The following is a 24,273-nucleotide window of genomic DNA, read 5'->3' as shown; positions in this document are numbered from 1 at the left end:
TTAGCAAAGTGATTCACTGTTGAAGCTGACTGTGCACTGTTGAAAATGTATATTTAGAATTTCTGAAAAGTTTTTTTATTAACTAATATTTCACAATGACAGGGTGGACATGTTAAGCTTGACAACACGCAACTACAAACACAATATGATGAAAATTAGGAAATATAAGTGTAGATACTTATTGTGCGTGTTGCAGATGTTTTAACATCCACTGAAGAAAGACCAAATGGGGGAGGGGATGTCACTGAGTACATCAGTTGGTTTCTTAAAGGGGCGTTTACCCCATAATGACAGGGTGGACACTGGACAGCAATTTCAGGGACACATGCAAACTGCTTAATATTATTATGAACATAAAATATAAATAATCAAAATGACTTGTTTTATTAAATAGCTTGCTGAGGACAATAAGTACATTAAAAAAGTATTTTAATTTTATGTAATTTAACCACTTTTTACACTCACTGAATTTAGCAATTCTTAGACTACGGGCACTTTCATGTCCTTTGATCATATTTTATAAAAAACATTTAATTTTGAAAAATTAACACTTTCATAGTTAAATTTACAATGAAAGTACTTTAGGAACTTTTTACCGGTAGTCTACGATGATTTTTTCACCTTTTTAAACATCATTATACATGCAAATATTGCTGTTTTGTGCTTGTCCCACACCCAGACTTTTGATCTTCAATAATGAAAAAGAAGTGTAAAAAAATTATTTATCTTTTTTTTTTTATTATGACTGAATAAAGTTTCAGTAAAAGAATCAAAACATAATTGAGGTATTTAAGGTCAGACAACTATTAATGTGATTTTATATACAAAATGTAATTGTCCCAGTATTGCCGTCATTTCCACCACAACGCTGTAATGTGTCTTTAAAAAGTTTTTTGAAAGATTGTTTGGGTAGTTTCTATGGAGATGAACAATGACATCACAGCACATGTCTGACATGGAGGAGATTTTAAATTTCTTCAGCAACTTGGAGAAGAAAACTCAAGGTAAATGTTGCTTAAAATGAAAATATTTTTAATGTATGTCATTTCCAAACATGGCGTAACAATAAATGAGTTTGTAAATAAATTGATTTTTTAACACAAATAGATGTATTTTGCATGCATGCAATACTAACTACCAATTCATAGCTAATATGTAATACTAGCTTGGATTTTTTTACAAAATACTGTAGGATTATCATTTCCACCACCGTCATTTCCACCACATTACCTTCTTGGGTGGAAATGACAAAGGTGAGGTGGAAATGACATTTATGCTTACAAGGTGGAATTCTTAGATTGAGTGGCTACATATGAATATTTTATTTATTGAAATGTACAACACTAATGTATTTATTCAAATATATATTTGTTTAAATGCCTTTTCATCTATTTTTAAGATGCTGCGGAGGTCAACTGGATAAAGGTCTCACTATTTGTGGTTAAAGTTGTTTACAGTAAGACTGTAACTGTTCATCTGGTTATGGAACCAAACAGACTAATGACTAATGATTTGTTAAATGGGTTTCAAATAAATGTTTTCTGTTTTTCTACATGGACGTCCATTCATTGTCATTTCCACAACACCCAGTCATTTCCACCACCTCATAACTTTTTAAAAAATATGTACAAAATTCTAATCACTCATTAAAAAATTCTGCATAGTTTATGGGATAATGTTACACTTAATGTAATAACACAAGTAGTTATTTTTCTGAAATGTATCTAACCAATGCAATATTATATTTCAGGTTGTGGTGGATGTAAGCTTTGTGTTTGGGCCTCATGACAATTAATTTACTTAATCCACAAATCTATGGTAATTGCAATATAGGTATAAATTGGTAAAACTATGTGTGGAAGTGGTTTTACACTGTTAAGAAATTATGTATATCATAAGAATTTTAAATAATAATCAAATATTTGCATGTGATGGAAATGACATTTGTTCAGTGCGGATCGGAAAATATGTCAAAAAACACCAATTTGTCTTATAATGTAAGTGAGTTCTCTTATGGATCATTAAACTAGACTAGTTATATTTAACTGTTAGACTGTGACAATTTTGATTTGAACACTTTTTTTTACATCAAGTTCACAAGGCCAAAAGTGCCCGTAGTTGAAGAACCACCCTTATACATTGTCGTGTTTCTTTAGAAATAAATAATGGACAAACGGAGTCTTCAAACGCCTCAGATGTAAAGTTATTCGCTGTCAAAGTGACGCCAAAATGAATGGGAGTCAATGGGATGCTAACTGCAGGTGAAGTTCTGCTACAAGATGGTGGCACGCGGCCGGCTTCAACTTCCGGTCGACTTCCTTCCCGCCTGGTCCTATCCATAGATATATAAACACTAGATACCTCGTACGCGCTGTTGGCCAATGGAGGTCGACGACGTCCGCACACGGCGGCCATCTTGCTACAGGGTGCTCGCTCACTCGTTTAATGGTGCATGTACTTTAAAATAACCATAACTTGCTCAATTTTCTACCGATTTTCAAACAGTTTGGTTTGTTATAAACGTCAGAGATGTAGTTACGACACTGCATACATAAACTGCATACATATGAAAAATTATAACATGCATGTTCAAGCATTCGGAATTATAGCCATGTTAATAACGTTTGTAAGAAACCAAACCGTTTGTAAATCCGTCGAGATTTCATCGAGATATGAGGATTTGTGTACGTGCTGATCATTCACCTTAATGCACAGAGCACTCCCGTAAGATGGCCGAACGGTGATGCCGGAAGTGACTGCGCCAAGACATCTAGCGTTTATATGGTCCTATCGGGTAATTAAAGTTCTACACACACTTGCACTCTTCACGCCCACTTGAACACTTGGGCCAAATAAAATAAAATACGTCATGTAAGTAGACAAGTGGTCAAGTGCAAAGACCGCAAGTGTGGGTATTTGGACAGGGCATTAGTCTCGGGTATCCTAGGGTTTATGTAGGCTACACGTGTAAATCATCGTGGTAGTTGTTATCACAGTGGCGTAAACCCAGACAATAACTAATGCTCCATTCTAGTGTTTATAACCTATAGCCTAAGAGAGAATCCACAGACTTTTCAGGAAATTACCGTAAAAGTATTTCAAACAACAAATAATCCAGCTTAAAAAAAAATAAAAAAAGGAGCTATATTATGGAGCAATATTTTTTCACTTTTTTTCTTTTTCTTTTATTTATCACAGCCTGCATGTAAATGCTTTCATTTAAGTTAGGCTATAGCCTATGTGTGTAGCAATATATGTTTTTTGTCTTTCAGGAGATTTTAACTCTACTGCCAGGATGTTGTTGAAAATAAGAATTTAAGTGAAAATTAAGAATAAAATAAGTGACTTGAATAAAGTGATCTCAATAAAATTATCAGACGCTAAACTTACAATCTTCCTAGACAACTTTTCCATTAATCTTTAATATTTTATTCATTTTAATTAATATTCCTGAAAATCTGATATTGATGTCCATGATCGTGCATGGGAACCCTGTTCACAAAAACTGTGCATTTTTGAAGATAAACGTTTTCTTAACCGCACAATTCGCAAAAAAAAAATAAAAAAAAAATTAAAAAAACAGCCACTGCTAAGAAAAGCATTTCAGAAAGTGCCATAATCCAACAGTGAATTATTAATATCGCATCGAAAGTTCATTAGGCTGTTGGGAAACACCGGAAGAGGCTTTTAGTTTAACCCTGGTGATTCCTCTGACTTTTAGCTCCGCCTACTGGCGCGTCACAGTACTGGACTATTTAGCATTGAAATGTTTGTTGCCTCCAGATAATGGCAGTTGTCCTTTTGTCTATACATCAAATTGAAATTAATTAATTGTGTGATTTCATAGTTTGCTTATATTTGAATCCAGCCATGCTATTTAATGCCTACAGCATCTAGGGCCAATATCTGATATCTGACACATCTGATATTGAGCTCTATTAAATGTTTTACATGTTTGGTCATGTTATAGTAGCCTATATATATATATTACTAAAAATGAACTAATCAATAATTTATTTTTAAAAGAGACGTCCCAATGAAATAAAGTGACTTTATACTTAGCAACTGTTCTGGGACTTCTGTCAGCATTTCACTGGGGAGTAAAAGGCACAAACTGATAAAGACAATGGATGTCACATTATGCTGGACTGATTATGCTAGTCGATAATAGAACTCTATGCTGGGAATAGACAAGGGGTGTAGCCCCGGAGTAATAATAATCCCCAATGTGAAATGTTGACATCTCTCTGTCTCTCTCCAAAATGGTGAGTATTCTAGTTCGCTCACTATGTCACATACCTAATGGTCTCAGGACATTCCCTATTCCCTACTATTTGTGTATTTAGAAGACCCAGTTGAGTGGATAAGTATACTTTTTCCTTTTTATTTAGGAACAACACATAAAAAAATATATTTAAATTATACAAGAATGGGATGCATCATAAGAAATAAAATGATCTAAAATCAGATCAATAGTCAAGTCAGTAATACGATTTTTTTCAGCAGTGTTCTGAGTTTGGAGAAGAACATTTATTCTAGATCTAACATCCATCATAACATCTTTTTTTTTTTTTTTTTTGAAAAAAGAAAAGAAAAATCCTCACCGTAATGGCCATACACACCCATTTGTTCAAACTTTGATCATAACATCATATCATCAAAGTTTGCATAAATCAAGCGTAGTGTCAGTTCTGGCAGGTCACGTTAGTCAAGCTCGCATCAGCTGACTGATACACGTCTACCTATAGGAATATGATGTCTATCACTGTATACATTTATAAGCTCCTCAGTATTATCAACAGCTATCGCGTTTCTCAGGAGCTAATTACCCTCCTCCATCCCCAGCTCCTCCTCTCATCAGTCAGGATTTGGCATTCGGATTCCCCTTGAATCAGAATAAATTCTCGAATTATGTAGTACTTTAAAATCTTGAATTAATGATATCTGCAATTATTTATGTTTGTTCTGTTCTGTTTACCCTAAGGGGGGTTATTGCTGCTCTCCCTGCTCTTATCCATGCTATAGGCTGCATGGATGCGCAGGGAGTTCTGTCACAGAACAGAACCATACCGCCAATCTGTATGCTAATTGTCATATTTGACTAGTGGTCCTGACAGAAATGCATGTGGCCATTATGAAGTTGTGTTTCTTTTTTCTTTTTTTTCTTTTAAAAAAATAGATGTTCTAGATGAATGTTAGATCTACAACAGATTTTCTTCTCTAAGCTCAGATCACTGCTTTCAAAACAATTAACACTCAATTGCACATGGAATGATTTCAGTAGACCCCAAACTAGTATCTGCAGGGTTGATAATACACACATCACAGGAAATGTACACAGCAATCACAATTGTATAATTTTTCTTTTTCAAAAGTAACAAACATTGTTATACAAATAATAAGAAAGCATGAGAAGGGGAAAAGAAAGAGGCATCAGAGTGGTGGAGAGAGTTGAGGAAGGGGCGTAATGAGAGGAAGAGTGGAACAGGTAGAAAAAGATGAGGAGGAGAGAGTTTAAGAAAAGGAGAGGGCATAAAGTGGAGAATGGGGAAAAGGTAAAAGGAAAAGGGCATTGGTGTAGTGGAACGAATAAGAGGAGAAATTGCAAGAAGACATGAATTGAAAGAAAGGGGACAGCAGGATGGAAAAGAAGTGAAGAGATGTAAAAGGTGCAGACTTTTAAAATAAATGGGAGTCACGCTCATGGCCTCTTCTTGGGAGAAGCTAAACAGATCCAAAGTGTTATATGGCATTACACATCTATTTTTATGAGTATTATGATTGCTGATAGTGTACATTTGTAGTTTTGAGACAGCCTTGGCATGGCAAGTTCTGCAAATGTCCAAAACAATTTCAGAATTAAAGTCAAGAACACTGAGGTGGATGAACAACGAACAATGTATCTTCATTAGTGTATTTGTATGCCAATAGCTGAATGTTATATAAAAAAAAGAACAATAGAGAACACACCTGTAGTTTTGAACATAGTATTTACTTTTAATAAATGCATTACTAGAATAAACTGCATTGCTTCATTATGCAGTGAATATTAAACTGTGTTAATTGTTTTGAGAATAATTAAATTCATTTGAAGAAATGTGTCAAATCAATTGAGAAAAATAGTAACATCAAATATGTTTTACTCACTGTTCATGGTTAACATCAATTTTACCACTTGATGGCGCAAAGGCCTTTACAAAAACAAGCAGGTTTGTGCTCCTCAAAAATGCATAAAGTGCATCATTTCGAAAATGCACAAGTTTGAAACGTGCTCTTTTAAATATTTTAGTAATATATTGTATATAAGTATTTGTGTGTTTATTTTTTATTTTAAATGTTTTTTTTTTTTTTTTAAGTAACATTGAAAACACATTTCAATAAATGTTTTTATTATGTTTTTTTAAGGCTTAAATTAACTTTGGGCCCTAATTATGAACTTATCTAGTATTTTTTTTTTTTTTTTTTTAAGTAGTTTTCTTTTTATATTTTCACACAATATGCAGTTAACATGTTTCTAAAAAGCTTCCATTTTCTTCTCACACAAGCTTACACAATACCAAAATCATGGATCTTTCTTGTCAAACACAGCATGCCAGAAATGAAGACATAATGTTCCAAACCTTAAATATAGTATAAAGCCTCTACTTCTGCAACAACAGCAGCTCAAAAGTATTCAAAAAATATTTTTTAAAATGTTGAAACAGCTGATGAGCATTTTAAAGAAACAGATCACTGAAAAATTGAGATTCCACTCTGTCAGAGCTGGAGGCATAGTAAGGTGTTGAATTATTTCCATTACATGGACACACACAGTAATAACGGGACTCTTAGAATTGGTTTTGTTCAATGTGGATTGAGAGAGGGGAAAAAAACATTTATTTAGTTATTTTTACAATCCCTTAGACACATTTCTCAAACCTTTCACATGAGCACAACATCAGTCTATGTGAGCTAAACTGGGGATCATTTGTCATTGCTTTGGCACAAAATGTAGGTATTCAATGACTACACCTTTCAAATTAAATCAGTTCTTTTCTCACTTAGACTCAAACATCACCAAAACTCTACAGGCCAATTTATAAGTGAATTATAAACATCAGAGACTGCGAGTGTCAAAGAAAACATAGTGTACTGCTGCCCGTTGTATTTTCTTAGGTCATTGTTTTATGAGTGACAAAGTTTGTTTGTTCGTTGTCAACCTTTGTTAATATTCTGGAAGAATGAGTTGATTTGAGACCTGAATGAATTGTTCTGTCAGCTTTAGTGCATTTTGAATGTGATATTAACTGCTGTGCCAAGCTGGTTATGAGAACTGTGTTAAGGATTTTGAAAAAGTGTATTGAAAACTGTGTCCTATAGCGATTGAACCAAAAACCAAACCTATGTTGGATAATCTGTAACGGTCTGTGAAAGAGCACAAACTACCAAGGGCATCGACACCCCCACCCCTGCAAGGCAATTTCAACTGAAGTTCTGCGTAGGGGACCCATCTGACCAGTGGCGGCCCTGAGCAATTATGTTGCTTGATTTTTTTCCTACTGTGCGAGTAATGACTCATTCACTTTTAGAAAGTATATTGCCAACAAAATGCATACATTCAACACTCAACCAAGAATGGTTGAAAGTATAAGGAAAGTGAATTATAAAAAAGTTTAGTTAGTTTATGCAGAATTTTTTTTTTTTGAAATGCAGAGTTGGTATTTAATGTGTATTTAATGTAACAAAATGTGGATTTGGACAGAAAATTAACTATTTGACTTTTTGTGTGATGCAGTGTGTTGATGTGTTAAGAATTTAGAAAAAAAAAGTACTAAACACTTTGCAATTGTAAAAAAAAACTATGCAATGTAAGTAAAATAAACCATGGTATAGGACTGATAAAATATATATTTAATGTTTAATTGTCGCAGGCTTTGGTTTGAAATGTAAACATTTTAACATTTCCAAGAATTGTTAGTCATAAACATGAACGTTTCACTTCAGCAGGTGTGAGGGGAAAAAGAGGAAGAAAGACAGACCCTGAATACATATACGCTCTCGAATAGATCTAATTCTGACATTCTGAAATTCATTAGAGAGAACTTAGTCAAAGTAAACACTTGCCCACCACATTTGCATAAAAGCAAAGCAAAATTACAAATTCTCAGCAAATGTTTCAAGCGACATACTTTTGGATGGACCACAACATAATTCAAGTAAATCTTAAGTATTAGTTGTAATGTAGACTACACATAAATCCATAATTGGATGTTGTTACAATTAAATACATTTATAAATTTATACATTTTACGGTATTGCAAATTGTTTTGAATTGTTTAGCTCATCAAGCTTAAGATATTGCGTGTAGATAAGTTTATTATAGTTTGGCTATTATTAAAATGTTTCCTTGAGCGCTCAAAAGTTTGCAGCTGCTCTGTCTGCTTTGGTGATTCTCAATCCCCAGAGACAAAATATTCAAATAAATACAACAACCGAAACTGAGAGAAACACATCTACATTGCAATAGTTCCTTAAACTAAAGCTTTTCTAGGAATATGTCATTGCAGTTTGATGAATCAGTCTTAATTTCAGAATAACTGAAAGAACAGAAATACATTTTTAAAACACATCTTTTGGGGATGTGACACTCCTCAAAACCTTCCAATGATGTTAGAAAGCTTTACTTTATTAATCAGTTTGGTTTAGTAGCTTTACTTTATTAATCAGTTTGGTTTAGTAGCTTTACTCTATGATAATCAGTTCTTCTGAAATGTAGAGGGGTAAATGACATGATGTGCATATTTTTGTGTCCAAGTGCATTATTTCCTTTTGAAATAATTTGATAAATGCATGGCATACATCACTTTATTCTATAAAACCCATTTAGTTTGAATTAATTCTTAGTACATTTAAATAATACATATTATTTTGTTTTATCTTAAACCCCTAATGTGTCAAGTGGTGCAACTGTCTGAACAAATGAAATGTTATAGGGAGTCCACTGAAAGCAAGTTGTAGAACCCAAGTGCAGTTTTATTAATATCCAAAAACAAGATATAACATAAAACAAAGGCATGACATGAAACTCAAAACAAAAACAGGAAAATAGACATGGTGCTTACCACCAGTGGTTACACGAAACAATACTTGACAAAGACACATGGCAAACAAGAGGGCTTAAATGCACACATGGATCCTTGTGGAAGAGTGAAAAGATTTGTAGATCTCTCTCAAATACTGGTAAAAACTGATTTCAAGTATGGCTAGGTTGGTACACTTTCCATGTCAGGTGGTACAACTATATTTGGTTGTACCCACTGACATAAAAAAGAGAGAGAAAAAAATAAACACTTTGAAATGTTTTTTAAAAACTGAAGCTTGTTTAAACACATTGTTCATGACTCAAACATTTACATTGCATCAGTTTTTGAAAAGATAAAAAAAAATTAAAAAAATTTGTAACCATATTTGTCAAATGACCTACATATATGTTTGCCCTCATGCTAAAGTCATAACAAGATTTTTTGACAGATTAAATAACTAAATTAAATGATTAAATTGATTTATGATTTAAACTTGATTAACTTGATTAAGATTAAATTATTTTTTACAGGAGTATGATTTTCAAGAATATACAATTTCAGTCTTTCTACTTCAACATTTCTGTGTGTGACTTGCCCTTTATTGTAATTACATAATTAAATAAATTTAACATTTCCCCCATTTTACAGTGTATGTATCTATAAAAGTAATACTCACACATTTTATGTTCTGAAAGACCTATCCAAATCTACTGAAACAGCAAGATAATGTCACTTGCCAAATAAAATATTTGAAGGAAAATAATCTAGATAACCTGAAAGAATAGACAAAATAAGACTTTATTGGTGAGTGTGTGAAGACTGTGTGCATATTTGTCAATATCTTCAAAAGGCAAATTATGTAGATTCAACATCAGAATAAGAAACGTTGGAGTCTTCGGAAAAAAATCATCAGTGCTTCATCTGGAAAAGTCAATAAGATCAATAATAAAAAAAACATTTTAGTTACATAATGCAATCCAAAGTGAAGCCGTTATGTATATAACTGTAACTATCTTATTTATCATCTTATTTAAAAAGCTCTGTAGTCAATTTAGTAATGTTTGGTTTACCTTGAAGAGACTAAGTACAGCGCTGTATGTCAGAGAAAAGAGGAATAGGAAGATGAATGAAGTGGCAGTGGACCAGAGACTTCTGAACTCATCCTCCTCCAGAACATCTTTATTACAGTTCAGAGCAAAGCCCTTCTCTGGCTCAGGTGGCTCCCCTGGAAAAGAAAACACATGTACATGGGGCATATGAACAGGATAAGCACATTGTCCAGTACATATACCCAAACATAAATCACACATCCTGAATTTAAAGTCCAATGAATCTTACTAGGCTTCTAATTAGTGTATAATTAAGAACATGACGGCCACATGTAATGCCTGCGTGTACTCACACACATTCATTTGCACACACTGCTAAATGTACACAGAAGTGACAAACATATAACATTGTCCTCTCTCTTACTCATTGTTTCTGCATTTTACCATACACTTTATAAAAATATGCTCAAGCATATTCCTTTTTTCCCCCCAAGTATCATCTCAGACATTAACTAATACTGACATATAAGTACACACTACATCCTTACAACAAAACATTTGCATGCCTTATTGATTGTAAATATCAATATGGTGACTTTGGTGGTCACCATAAGTGGCTTTACTCTGTGCAGAGTCACAATAATATTCTAATTTATCTAAATACTGATGAAACAGGACCAGAATGTAAAGTATGCAAAGTTTCTGATTGTAAGAACCATATGAGAGCTGGACTAAATCATGCAAAGTTGCAAACACAAAGATTTATTGCTTAAAATTGTAAAACAACATAAACGTCAAACCAAAATGAAACATTTTTGATTTGAAACATAGAACATTACAAACATAACTGTTATAGATGACATGAAAAGGCGGTACAGTAAGCAGGACAAAACATAAATGCGCAATTTTAACAAACACATTACACTCACACAGGTCAGAATAAATTTTTGTTCTTGAAAACTATTGTTTTTTTTCACACTATGATATTATGATGACTATGTTTCCGTTCATATTTATTTCATGCAATAACAAATTAAACATAGCTTTGAGTGTAACTTGGCTTTGAAGTTTGACACACAGTTAAGTAAAAAAGCAAAACAATGACCAATGAACAAAAACATCAAAGACAGATAATCTGACAAGTGAGCAACAGGGAGCATAAGCACTGGAAAATGAACAAACGAACAGATACAAGTTAACATTGATAATCTTTGATACAAACTGGACATTCTGGCTGTTTACTTTTGCTTGTTGTCACTTGTAATGGTGCACTTATATTCTTCATGTTGGCGTGTTTGACTGCACAGGTGATGGTGGTTTTGGGATCTTCATACTCTTTTTGTGACACTGTTAGGATGCTGAGAACAGATTTGGTGTCCATTTTATAGTTGGGAGAACTGGTTATGGCCTCTATATAAGGATTTCCGTTCACTTTCCACATGATATAGACATCACCAAGTTTATGGCTTGTGACCTCACACACCAGAGAGACACTGTCGTTGTAAAGATCAGGTCTGTGAATGGTAACAGTGGGTATCTGTCCATCTGAGATAAAGGAAGTGATAAAGCTTCATTAAACAAACAGAAGAATCAAACAATAATGAATAACAATAGTGTATCAAGACAGTCTAAGCTTTTTGACAGCGAAAGTATTTCAAATGGGCTTGCAGTTTTTGCCAGAAAAATTGTTATATTCCATTTTCATAAAATTATAATTGCACCTGTAAGTGCACATACAGCCACAAAGTCAATTATTTGGAAGTAACATTGACTTACCTCCTTTATCAAAATGAATCTCCTGCTTGATTTCTCTGTTATTATTTGTGTCACGGATGGTGCAAATTACTTTTTCTCCATCAAACCATGTCGTTGTATTAATGGTGACATTGTGGATTCTTTTAAACAGTGAAGCGTCAGTTAAGTCATTTCCTTGTATGGTATCGTTAGATACAGATACAGGTACAGGTTCATTCTTCACTGTGCATGACACTGAAGAGTCTTTCACTGTCTTTTGTACATCTCCAGAAACAACAGCTTTCAAGACAACTTTATCATGGAGAAATAGTTCTCTCTCAATTGGTGGCTTCAGCATCAGTGTGAATTTAGCTACAAGGGAGTAAGAAAGTATATAACTTCATGTGTAAATTTGGATTTAGGTGTATATCTGTGAATTGCAACAGGGAGCATAAGCACTGGAAAATGAACAAACGAACAGATACAAGTTAACATTGATAATCTTTGATACAAACTGAACATTCTGGCTGTTTACCTTTGCTTGTTGTCACTTGTAATGGTGCACTTATATTCTTCATGTTGGCGTGTTTGACTGCACAGGTGATGGTGGTTTTGGGATCTTCATACTCTTTTTGTGACACTGTTAGGATGCTGAGAACAGATTTGGTGTCCATTTTACAGTTGGGAGAACTGGTTATGGCCTCTCTGTAAGGATTTCCGTTCACTTGCCACATGATATAGACATCACCAAGTTTATGGCTTGTGACCTCACACACCAGAGAGACACTGTCGTTGTAAAGATCAGGTCTGTGAATGGTAACAGTGGGTATCTGTCCATCTGAGTTAAAGGAAGTGATAAAGCTTCATTAAACAAACAGAAGAATCAAACAATAATGAATAACAATAGTGTATCAAGACAGTCTAAGCTTTTTGACAGCGAAAGCGTTTCAAATGGGCTTGCAGTTTTTGCCAGAAAAATTCCATTTTTTAAAATTTCCATTTTCATAAAATTATAATTGCACCTGTAAGTGCACATACAGCCACAAAGTCAATTATTTGGAAGTAACATTGACTTACCTCCTTTATCAAAATGAATCTCCTGCTTGATTTCTCTGTTATTAATTGTGTCACGGATGGTGCAAGTGACCATTTCTCCATCAAACCATGTCGTTGTATTAATGGTGACATTGTGGATTCTTTTAAACAGTGAAGTGTCAGTTAAGTCATTTCCTTGTATGGTATCGTTAGATACAGGTACAGGTTCATTCTTCACTGTGCATGACAGTGAAGCTTCTTGCACTGTCTTTTGTACATCTCCAGAAACAACAGCTTCCAAGACAACTTTATCATGGACAAATAGTTCTCTCACAGCTGGTGGCTTTAGCGTCAGTTTGAGTTCAGCTACAAGGGAGTAAGAAAGAAAATAATGACTTCATGTGTTCCTTGGGATTTGTCTATATCTGTGAATTGGTATCAGTTTAAAATAATGTATATTTGTGTGAATTTGAAATAGAAGTTAGTTCATCACAACAGCATGAAGGTTCATTGGCATTCAATAATTCAATCAATGATTTGACAAAACTAAAAGATTGTTCTAAAATGTATCTTCAAACATGAGCCTCCTCAAAGAAAATCATCACAATCTTGACCCAACAGCAATACAGAGATGTAATTTACCTGGTGGGACTATATCAACAGCAATATCGCTGCAGTCTTGCATAGAAGCTCAGACATGCAACAGATTTAGAGAGAGGTAAACATCTTGAATAAAGAAACATTCACAGTCCTCAAGAGAAAACATACCTGTATATTGGGCCTCTTTGACTTGCTTTCCCATCTTGTGCTCGAACTCGCACTTAACTTTGACGTCTGTGTTCGTCCATTTGTCGGCACTGATTTGAAAAATGCTTGTTGCACTATACAAGGTTACTGAGGCATTCTTCTCACTTGTGTCATAGGTGTCTATCGCATTTTTCACCTCCTTACCATCCAGAAACCACTTTAACGAGTATGTTTTAGGCGAAAACTGCCGGGCTAAACACGAGAAGGTTGCTGTCCCACTCTCTAACTCCTTTTTTGTAGGTACTGTTAAGACGACAGTTGCAGGCTGTGGAACTGGCAACATACAGGAGAAAGCAGAGAGACCATGAAAAGCAAGAAAATGCTTGCTTTTTCTCAAAATGTAATGATTCAATTTTCTATTATGCATTTTTAATCACATTTTCTTTAGGGTGACTCGTAACATCTTGTCCAGGGACTACGGATGAAAAATAGCCTTTGGCTAATTCTGGTACATTTACAGGATGTTTTTATTGATGTACAATGTCCCTGTCAAACTAAATAAAAAAAATAAAAAATAAAATAAAAAAAATGGTGCAACATGCTTTATTAGGCAAAGCACACAAATGCCCTTGAGCTTGAACGTCAATGTTAAATGTTGTAGCCTATATTTATATTTAACTTATTATTTTTTTCTTTTTCCTTTATCTTTTGTTTATAAAACAAGAAGAAATCTCATATGCCATTGTATTCCCTGGCATGAGGTCAGAGAAAAAGTATTTCTAAAGGACTAAGCATTTTATGTACTTTTCTGTTCTAATGTTTTTTTAGATCTTTAGCCTTGCTGTTCTCAGCTAGTGTAAAACATTTACTGTCATTAGACTTTGATAAAGGACAACTGCTTGACATGCACAAAAATATAAAAGCAGGTTCATTAAAAAAGTTCAATCAGTGATTTGACAAAACTAAAAGATTGTTCTAAAATGTCTCTTCAAACATGAGCCTCCTCAAAGAAAATCATCAATCTTGACCCAACAGCAATACAATAGAGAGGGACACATGAAGTAGCTACATTGTCAAATGTAAAATGTTAGACATTTCAGGGATGTAACTTGGACTATATCAACAGCAATATCGCTGCAGTCTTGCATTGAATCTATGTACAAAAATCAGACATGCAACAGATTTAGAGAGAGGTAAACATCTTATGAATAAAGAAACATTCACAATCCTCAAGAGAAAACATACCTGTATATTGGGCCTCTTTGACTTGCTTTCCCATCTTGTGCTCGAACTCGCACTTAATATTGACGTCTTTGTTCTTCAATGTGTCGGCACTGATTTGAAAAATGCTTGTGGCACTATACAAGGTTACTGAGGCATTCTTCTCACTTGTTTCACGGGTGTCTATCGCATTTTTCACCTCATCATCCAGAAACCACTTTAACGAGTATTTTTTAGGCGAAAACTGCCGGGCTGAACACGAGAAGGTTGCTGTCCCACTCTCTAACTCCTTTTCTGTAGGTACTGTTAAGACGACAGTTGCAGGCTGATCTGGAGCTGGCAACATACAGGAGAAAGCAGAGAGGACATGAAAAGCAAGAAAATGCTTGCTTTTTCTCAAAATTTAATGATTACATTTTTATTATGTATTTTTAATCACATTTTCTTTAGGGTGACTTGTAACATCTTGTCCAGGGACTACGGATGAAAAATAGCCTGTGTCTAATTCTGGTACATTTACAGGATGTTTTTATTAATGTACAATGTCCCTGTCAAACTAAATAAAAAAAATGGTGCAACATGCTTTATTAGGCAAAGCACATATATGCTCTTGAGTTTGAACGTCAATGTTAAATGTTGTAGCCTATATTTATATTTAACTCATTATTCTTTTCTTTTTACTTTATCTTTTGTTTATAAAACAAGAAGAAATCTCATATGCCATTGTTTTCCCTGGCATGAGGTCAGAGAAAAGTATTTCTAAAGGACTAAGCATTTTATGTACTTTTCTGTTCTAATGTTTTTTAGATCTTTAGCCTTGCTGTTCTCAGCTAGTGTAAAACATTTACTGTCATTAGACTTTGATAAAGGACAACTGCTTGACATGCACAACAATATAAAAGCAGGTTCATTAAAAAAAGTTCAATCAATGATTTGACAAAACTAAAAGATTGTTCTAAAATGTCTCTTCAAACATGAGCCTCCTCAAAGAAAATCATCAATCTTGACCCAACAGCAATACAATAGAGAGGGACACATGAAGTAGCTACATTGTCAAATGTAAAATGTTAGACATTTCAGGGATGTAACTTGGACTATATCAACAGCAATATCGCTGCAGTCTTGCATAGAAGCTATGTACAAAAAGCAGACATGCAACAAATTTAGAGAGAGGTAAACATCTTATGAATATAAACATTCACAATCCTCAAGAGAAAACATACCTGTATATTGGGCCTCTCTGACTTGCTTTCCTATCTTGTGGTCGAACTCGCACTTAACTTTGACGTCTGTGTTCGTCCATTTGTCGGCACTGATTTGAAAAATGCTTGTGGCACTATACAAGGTTACTGAGGCATTCTTCTCACTTGTGTCATAGGTGTCTATCGCATTTTTCACCTCCTTACCATCCAGAAACCACTTTAACGAGTATGTTTTAGGCGAAAACTGCCGGGCTGAACACGAGAAGGTTGCTGTCCCACTCTCTAACTCCTTTTTTGTAGGTTCTGTTAAGACGACAGTTGCAGGCTGTGGAACTGGCAACATACAGGAGAAAGCAGAGAGAACATGAAAAGCAAGAAAATGCTTGCTTTTTCTCAAAATGTAATGATTCAATTTTCTATGATGTATTTTTAATCACATTTTATTTAGGGTGACTTGTAACATCTTGTCCAGGGACTACGGATGAAAAATAGCCTTTGGCTAATTCTGGTACATTTACAGGATGTTTTTATTGATGTACAATGTCCCTGTCAAACTAAATAAAAATAAATAAAAAAATAAAACAAATGGTGCAACATGCTTTATTAGGCAAAGCACACAAATGCTCTTGAGCTTGAACGTCAATGTTAAATGTTGTAGCCTATATTTATATTTAACTTATTATTTTTTTCTTTTTCCTTTATCTTTTGTTTATAAAACAAGAATAAATCTCATATGCCATTGTTTTCCCTGGCATGAGGTCAGAGAAAAGTATTTCTAAAGGACTAAGCATATTATGTACTTTTCTGTTCTAATGTTTTTTAGATATTTAGGCCTTGCTGTTCTCAGCTAGTGTAAAACATTTACTGTCATTAGACTTTGATAAAGGACAACTGCTTGACATGCACAAAAATATAAAAGCAGGTTCATTAAAAAAGTTCAATCAATGATTTGACAAAACTAAAAGATTGTTCTAAAATGTCTCTTCAAACATGAGCCTCCTCAAAGAAAATCATCAATCTTGACCCAACAGCAATACAATAGAGAGAGACACATGAAGTAGCTGCATTGTCAAATGTAAAATGTTAGACATTTCAGGGATGTAACTTGGACTATATCAACAGCAATATCGCTGCGGTCTTGCATAGAATCTATGTACAAAAATCAGACATGCAACAGATTTAGAGAGAGGTAAACATCTTATGAATAAAGAAACATTCACAATCCTCAAGAGAAAACATACCTGTATATTGGGCCTCTTTGACTTGCTTTCCCATCTTGTGCTCAAACTCGCACTTAATATTGACGTCTTTGTTCTTCAATGTGTCGGCACTGATTTGAAAAATGCTTGTTGCACTATACAAGGTTACTGAGGCATTCTTCTCACTTGTTTCACGGGTGTCTATCGCATTTTTCACCTCATCATCCAGAAACCACTTTAACAAGTATGTTTTAGGCGAAAACTGCCGGGCTGAACACGAGAAGGTTGCTGTCCCACTCTCTAACTCCTTTTCTGTAGGTACTGTTAAGACGACAGTTGCAGGCTGATCTGGAACTGGCAACATACAGGAGAAAGCAGAGAGGACATGAAAAGCAAGAAAATGCTTGCTTTTTCTCAAAATTTAATGATTACATTTTTATTATGTATTTTTAATCACATTTTATTTAGGGTGACTTGTAACATCTTGTCCAGGGACTACGGATGAAAAATAGCCTTTGTCTAATTCTGGTACATTTACAGGATGCAGGGGTGATAGTAGAAAAAAATCCTGAGCCTGAACTTTTTTCCCTGGGAGGTAAGCGGGCCCCTAAACCAAGATATATGCCCTGATTAACATAATTGTCAAGCGGGATCCAGGGGTGTGATCCCCAGGAGAACATTTTGATAAATAGTCCCTTAAATGATAGAGTCTTGTGACTTTTGTGGATATAAATGGACATCATGCAGACATGAGATGAACAAACCCAATACAAGCCTATATTACAGTAGCAGGTTTCAGTAAGTCAAATTTAAGACCATTTTAAGATATTGTAAGACCATAAAGATTGAAATTTAAGACCTACGACGCATTGCCAAAAAAATATTCAAATCGAAGAATTAATTTTATTTCAATTCATTCAGTCATTGAAAAAGCATTTATTTAATTTACAGATAAAGCAATCACATTAGTAACCTTCCACAACCAACAACGCGTGTCAGAGAAAAGAACAGAATCAGATATAGCCTAAAATTTTTTTATAGAAAATTGTACTTTGCATATTATACTGTAAAAAACACATAATTAGTTGATTTCAGTTGATCATAACTAGAGATGAAATGGCATGAACATTTCATTTCATGATTATAGTGACAAAAATTATGACGGTTATCACAGAATCCTGTACAAAAAGTACTAATACTACACAATGAAATCAATTCACCAAGTTTTATGTCGAAAACCAGCAAATAACAAATAAAATAAGCATCAATATGCACTTTTTGTTTACATAAACATCAAAATAATACCATTAAAAATGATAGCCAGATTTTAAAAGTGTCTTGCAACATGTTATACTAACATGTACAAGTTCAAAAAGTTTTGACAAAAATTTTTTTTATAAAAAGATAAACCTCACATATTTCAGACTTTAAATGATTATTTATGAAAAGAATGAGTCAAAAAAAAGATAAATTACTGACATTTACAATGCACTTTAGCTTATCTTTTATTATTAATAGTAAAATTAGGCCCGATATTCCCGTGACGTCTGCGCTCTCCACAACGACAAAAAAGTTTGAGTGACTAATGGATTTCCACCGCCGAAAAACATGGAAAAAACGAGCGCGTCGCTTCGATTATGAGCGCGCTTATTACCGCTTACCGCGCGCCTACATTTGAATGAACTTGAGCGCGCAAAAGACGCGATATATGAACGGCCTGTTGGCGAGCTACCTCAAATCAGGCCACGATATTTTTTTCATCAAGTTTGATCTACCTTTATCGACAGGTTTGGTGTCTACCCCTGGCTTCATAAAGTTGCACTCCATGACTTTGGCTATGTTTCGCGCTGCCAGTGTGGGAAACACATTCGTAGTGTATGGGAAACACAAAAAAAAATCCCCACGTGGAGTGACTGCTGAATCAATCTGATTGGCCAAAACCAAAGACCAGCCCCTGCCTACCCTATTACCGATTGGCTGAAGTAGGCTTACTGATGTGGTTTAGTGAAAGCAAAGCGCCTCTCACGCGAACGCGAACCTGACTTTTTTTTTTTTTTTTTTTCGCAGACACGTCTGTACGCCGGAAATCCGGCGTGGCGCCGGAGCGCTATCAGGCCTGAGGATGTTTTTATTAATGTACAACGTCCCTGTCAAACTAAATAAAATAAAAAATAAAAAAAATGGTGCAACATGCTTTATTAGGCAAAGCACATATATGCTCTTGAGTTTGAACGTCAATGTTAAATGTTGTAGCCTATATTTATATTTAATTCATTATTCTTTTCTTTTTACTTTATCTTTTGTTTATAAAACAAGAAGAAATCTCATATGCCATTGTATTCCCTGGCATGAGGTCAGAGAAAAAGTATTTCTAAAGGACTAAGCATATTATGTACTTTTCTGTTCTAATGTTTTTTAGATCTTTAGCCTTGCTGTTCTCAGCTAGTGTAAAACATTTACTGTCATTAGACTTTGATAAAGGACAACTGCTTGACATGCACAACAATATAAAAGCAGGTTCATTAAAAAAAGTTCAATCAATGATTTGACAAAACTAAAAGATTGTTCTAAAATGTCTCTTCAAACATGAGCCTCCTCAAAGAAAATAATCAATCCTGACCCAACAGCAATACAATAGAGAGGGACACATGAAGTAGCTACATTGTCAAATGTAAAATGTTAGACATTTCAGGGATGTAACTTGGACTATATCAACAGCAATATTGCTGCAGTCTTGCATAGAAGCTATGTACAAAAAGCAGAAATGCAACAAATTTAGAGAGAGGTAAACATCTTATGAATAAAGAAACATTCACAATCCTCAAGAGAAAACATACCTGTATATTGGGCCTCTCTGACTTGCTTTCCCATCTTGTGGTTGAACTCGCACTTAACTTTGACGTCTGTGTTCGTCCATTTGTCGGCACTGATTTGAAAAATGCTTGTTGCACTATACAAGGTTACTGAGGCATTCTTCTCACTTGTGTCATAGGTGTCTATCGCATTTTTCACCTCCTTACCATCCAGAAACCACTTTAACGAGTATGTTTTAGGCGAAAACTGCCGGGCTGAACACGAGAAGGTTGCTGTCCCATTCTCTAACTCCTTTTTTGTAGGTTCTGTTAAGACGACAGTTGCAGGCTGTGGAACTGGCAACATACAGGAGAAAGCAGAGAGAACATGAAAAGCAAGAAAATGCTTGCTTTTTCTCAAAATGTAATGATTCAATTTTCTATTATGTATTTTTAATCACATTTTCTTTAGGGTGACTTGTAACATCTTGTCCAGGGACTACGGATGAAAAATAGCCTTTGGCTAATTCTGGTACATTTACAGGAATGTTTTTATTAATGTACAATGTCCCTGTCAAACTAAATAAAAATAAATAAATAAATAAAACAAATAGTGCAACATGCTTTATTAGGCAAAGCACACAGATGCTCTTGAGCTTGAACGTCAATGTTAAATGTTGTAGCCTATATTTATATTTAACTCATTATTCTTTTCTTTTTACTTTATCTTTTGTTTATAAAACAAGAAGAAATCTCATATGCCATTGTATTCCCTGGCATGAGGTCAGAGAAAAGTATTTCTAAAGGACTAAGCATATTATGTACTTTTCTGTTCTAATGTTTTTTAGATCTTTAGCCTTGCTGTTCTCAGCTAGTGTAAAACATTTACTGTCATTAGACTTTGATAAAGGACAACTGCTTGACATGCACAAAAATATAAAAGCAGGTTCATTAAAAAAGTTCAATCAATGATTTGACAAAACTAAAAGATTGTTCTAAAATGTCTCTTCAAACATGAGCCTCCTCAAAGAAAATCATCAATCTTGACCCAACAGCAATACAATAGAGAGGGACACATGAAGTAGCTGCATTGTCAAATGTAAAATGTTAGACATTTCAGGGATGTAACTTGGACTAGATCAACAGCAATATCGCTGCGGTCTTGCATAGAAGCTATGTACAAAAAGCAGACATGCAACAGATTTAGAGAGAGGTAAACATCTTATGAATATAGAAACATTCACAATCCTCAAGAGAAAACATACCTGTATATTGGGCCTCTCTGACTTGCTTTCCCATCTTGTGCTCGAACTCGCACTTAATATTGACGTCTTTGTTCTTCAATGTGTCGGCACTGATTTGAAAAATGCTTGTTGCACTATACAAGGTTACTGAGGCATTCTTCTCACTTGTTTCACGGGTGTCTATCGCATTTTTCACCTCATCATCCTGAAACCACTTTAACGAGTATGTTTTAGGCGAAAACTGCCGGGCTGAACACGAGAAGGTTGCTGTCCCACTCTCTAACTCCTTTTCTGTAGGTACTGTTAAGACGACAGTTGCAGGCTGATCTGGAACTGGCAACATACAGGAGAAAGCAGAGAGGACATGAAAAGCAAGAAAATGCTTGCTTTTTCTCAAAATTTAATGATTACATTTTTATTATGTATTTTTAATCACATTTTCTTTAGGGTGACTTGTAACATCTTGTCCAGGGACTACGGATGAAAAATAGCCTTTGGCTAATTCTGGTACATTTACAGGATGTTTTTATTAATGTACAATGTCCCTGTCAAACTAAATAAAAAAAAATAAAAAAAAATGGTGCAACATGCTTTATTAGGCAAAGCACATATATGCTCTTGAGTTTGAACGTCAATGTTAAATGTTGTAGCCTATATTTATATTTAACTCATTATTCTTTTCTTTTTACTTTATCTTTTGTTTATAAAACAAGAAGAAATCTCATATGCCATTGTATTCCCTGGCATGAGGTCAGAGAAAAAGTATTTCTAAAGGACTAAGCATATTATGTACTTTTCTGTTCTAATGTTTTTTAGATCTTTAGCCTTGCTGTTCTCAGCTAGTGTAAAACATTTACTGTCATTAGACTTTGATAAAGGACAACTGCTTGACATGCACAAAAATATAAAAGCAGGTTCATTAAAAAAGTTCAATCAATGATTTGACAAAACTAAAAGATTGTTCTAAAATGTCTCTTCAAACATGAGCCTCCTCAAAGAAAATCATCAATCTTGACCCAACAGCAATACAATAGAGAGGGACACATGAAGTAGCTACATTGTCAAATGTAAAATGTTAGACATTTCAGGGATGTAACTTGGACTATATCAACAGCAATATCGCTGCAGTCTTGCATAGAAGCTATGTACAAAAATCAGACATGCAACAGATTTAGAGAGAGGTAAACATCTTATGAATATAGAAACATTCACAATCCTCAAGAGAAAACATACCTGTATATTGGGCCTCTCTGACTTGCTTTCCCATCTTGTGGTCGAACTCGCACTTAACTTTGACGTCTTTGTTCTTCAATGTGTCGGCACTGATTTGAAAAATGCTTGTTGCACTATACAAGGTTACTGAGGAATTCTTCTCACTTGTGTCATAGGTGTCTATCGCATTTTTCACCTCATCATCCAGAAACCACTTTAACGAGTATGTTTTAGGCGAAAACTGCCTGGCTAAACACGAGAAAGTTGCTGTCCCACTCTCTAACTCCTTAGGTACTGTTAAGACGACAGTTGCAGACTGTGGAGCTGGCAACATACAGGAGAAAGCAGAGAGAACATGAAAAGCAAGAAAATGCTTGCTTTTTCTCAAAATGTAATGATTCAATTTTCTATTATGTATTTTTAATCACATTTTCTTTAGGGTGACTTGTAACATCTTGTCCAGGGACTACGGATGAAAAATAGCCTTTGGCTAATTCTGGTACATTTACAGGATGTTTTTATTAATGTACAATGTCCCTGTCAAACTAAATAAAAATAAAAATAAAAAAATAAAACAAATGGTGCAACATGCTTTATTAGGCAAAGCACACAGATGCTCTTGAGCTTGAACGTCAATGTTAAATGTTGTAGCCTAAATTTATATTTAACTTATTATTTTTTTCTTTTTCCTTCATCTTTTGTTTATAAATGAAGAAGAAATCTCATATGCCATTGTTTTCCCTGGCATGAGGTCAGAGAAAAAGTATTTCTAAAGGACTAAGCATATTATGTACTTTTCTGTTCTAATGTTTTTTAGATCTTTAGCCTTGCTGTTCTCAGCTAGTGTAAAACATTTACTGTCATTAGACTTTGATAAAGGACAACTGCTTGACATGCACAAAAATATAAAAGCAGGTTCATTGGTATTAAAAAAGTTCAATCAATGATTTGACAAAACTATAAGAGTGTGCTAAAATGTCTATTCAAACATGAGCCTCCATGAAGAAACAATATCCCCACTGCAATATACAAAACATTGAACCAAACAGCAATAACAAAGAGACACATGAAGTAGCTAAAATGCAACATGTAAAATGTTAGACATTTCAGATTTGTGACTTACCTGGTGGAGCTACTTTAGCTGATAAAGACTTAATCGAATTTGAAGCTTCACATGTGTAAGGGTTTTGAGGATTCCAGTCGCTTTTCTTCACACGCATATGGCTGATTTTGGTGTAGTCTCCGCCACTCCCGAATGCTGGATACTGCACAAAAGTATTCAGGTCTTTCTTAGTGGCATCCTTCCATTTGAAAGTGAGTGAGTCTGCAGGTGAGAAACCTCTGGCCAAGCAGCCGACGGTGATGAACCCAGCAGAATCAGCAGAACACTGAGACAGGGCGAAGATTGACTTCGGCGGAGATGGTTGAGCTGTAGAGACATTACATCTTTCTCAGACAATAAACTACAACATAACGTAACATAGGCCTACATATACAACACTATTAGGCCATGTCAAAAGAACGAATGAACCAATGAATGAATGAATGAATGAATGAATGAATAAAAAATTAAAAAATAAATTGATTGAGATTACATCTCTATCTTCGCTTTACATCAGAGTCCTGTGGCCATGTTGATAAACTGCTTAAGACTACCTTGAAAATAAGTCATCTTTTCTTCTTCTTCTTTAAGACTGGCCATAACTTTTTTTTTTTTTTTAAGTAAGTTAGTAAGACTGATTAGGCTACCCCTTGGTTAACTGTTGGTCAGTCTTA

General features: G+C 34.6%; 3 protein-coding genes across 6 annotated transcripts in view; all 3 read right to left on the bottom strand.

Annotated features, from left to right (window-relative positions):
* Positions 1-24,273, bottom strand: part of ighd (immunoglobulin heavy constant delta) — a 790,210-nt gene that overhangs the window by 101,397 nt on the left and 664,540 nt on the right. The window lies entirely within an intron of this gene.
* The window catches only part of LOC307154331 (uncharacterized protein), a 780,250-nt gene that overhangs the window by 178,692 nt on the left and 577,285 nt on the right, over positions 1-24,273 (bottom strand). Inside the window, exons 4-11 of the mRNA XM_079864168.1 lie at positions 23,621-23,926; positions 22,519-22,821; positions 21,307-21,618; positions 20,087-20,398; positions 17,292-17,603; positions 16,072-16,383; positions 14,873-15,184; positions 13,649-13,960 (exon numbers count right to left, since the gene is read on the bottom strand). Of these exons, the coding sequence (XP_079720294.1) occupies positions 13,649-13,960; positions 14,873-15,184; positions 16,072-16,383; positions 17,292-17,603; positions 20,087-20,398; positions 21,307-21,618; positions 22,519-22,821; positions 23,621-23,926 (2,481 nt within the window). The remainder of the gene's footprint in view (positions 1-13,648; positions 13,961-14,872; positions 15,185-16,071; positions 16,384-17,291; positions 17,604-20,086; positions 20,399-21,306; positions 21,619-22,518; positions 22,822-23,620; positions 23,927-24,273) is intronic.
* Positions 6,496-24,273, bottom strand: part of LOC307154345 (uncharacterized protein) — a 430,222-nt gene continuing 412,444 nt past the window's right edge. Inside the window, exons 9-14 of the mRNA XM_079864196.1 lie at positions 12,923-13,246; positions 12,381-12,683; positions 11,888-12,217; positions 11,354-11,656; positions 10,133-10,287; positions 6,496-9,983 (exon numbers count right to left, since the gene is read on the bottom strand). Of these exons, the coding sequence (XP_079720322.1) occupies positions 9,972-9,983; positions 10,133-10,287; positions 11,354-11,656; positions 11,888-12,217; positions 12,381-12,683; positions 12,923-13,246 (1,427 nt within the window). The 3' untranslated portion in view covers positions 6,496-9,971. The remainder of the gene's footprint in view (positions 9,984-10,132; positions 10,288-11,353; positions 11,657-11,887; positions 12,218-12,380; positions 12,684-12,922; positions 13,247-24,273) is intronic.

The sequence above is a fragment of the Squalius cephalus genome (genome assembly GCF_949319135.1).
Source record: "Squalius cephalus genome assembly, chromosome: 1".
Classification (NCBI taxonomy): domain Eukaryota; kingdom Metazoa; phylum Chordata; class Actinopteri; order Cypriniformes; family Leuciscidae; genus Squalius; species Squalius cephalus.
Note: the sequence above shows the minus strand (reverse complement) of the source record. Positions and strands in the feature narration are given on the sequence as shown.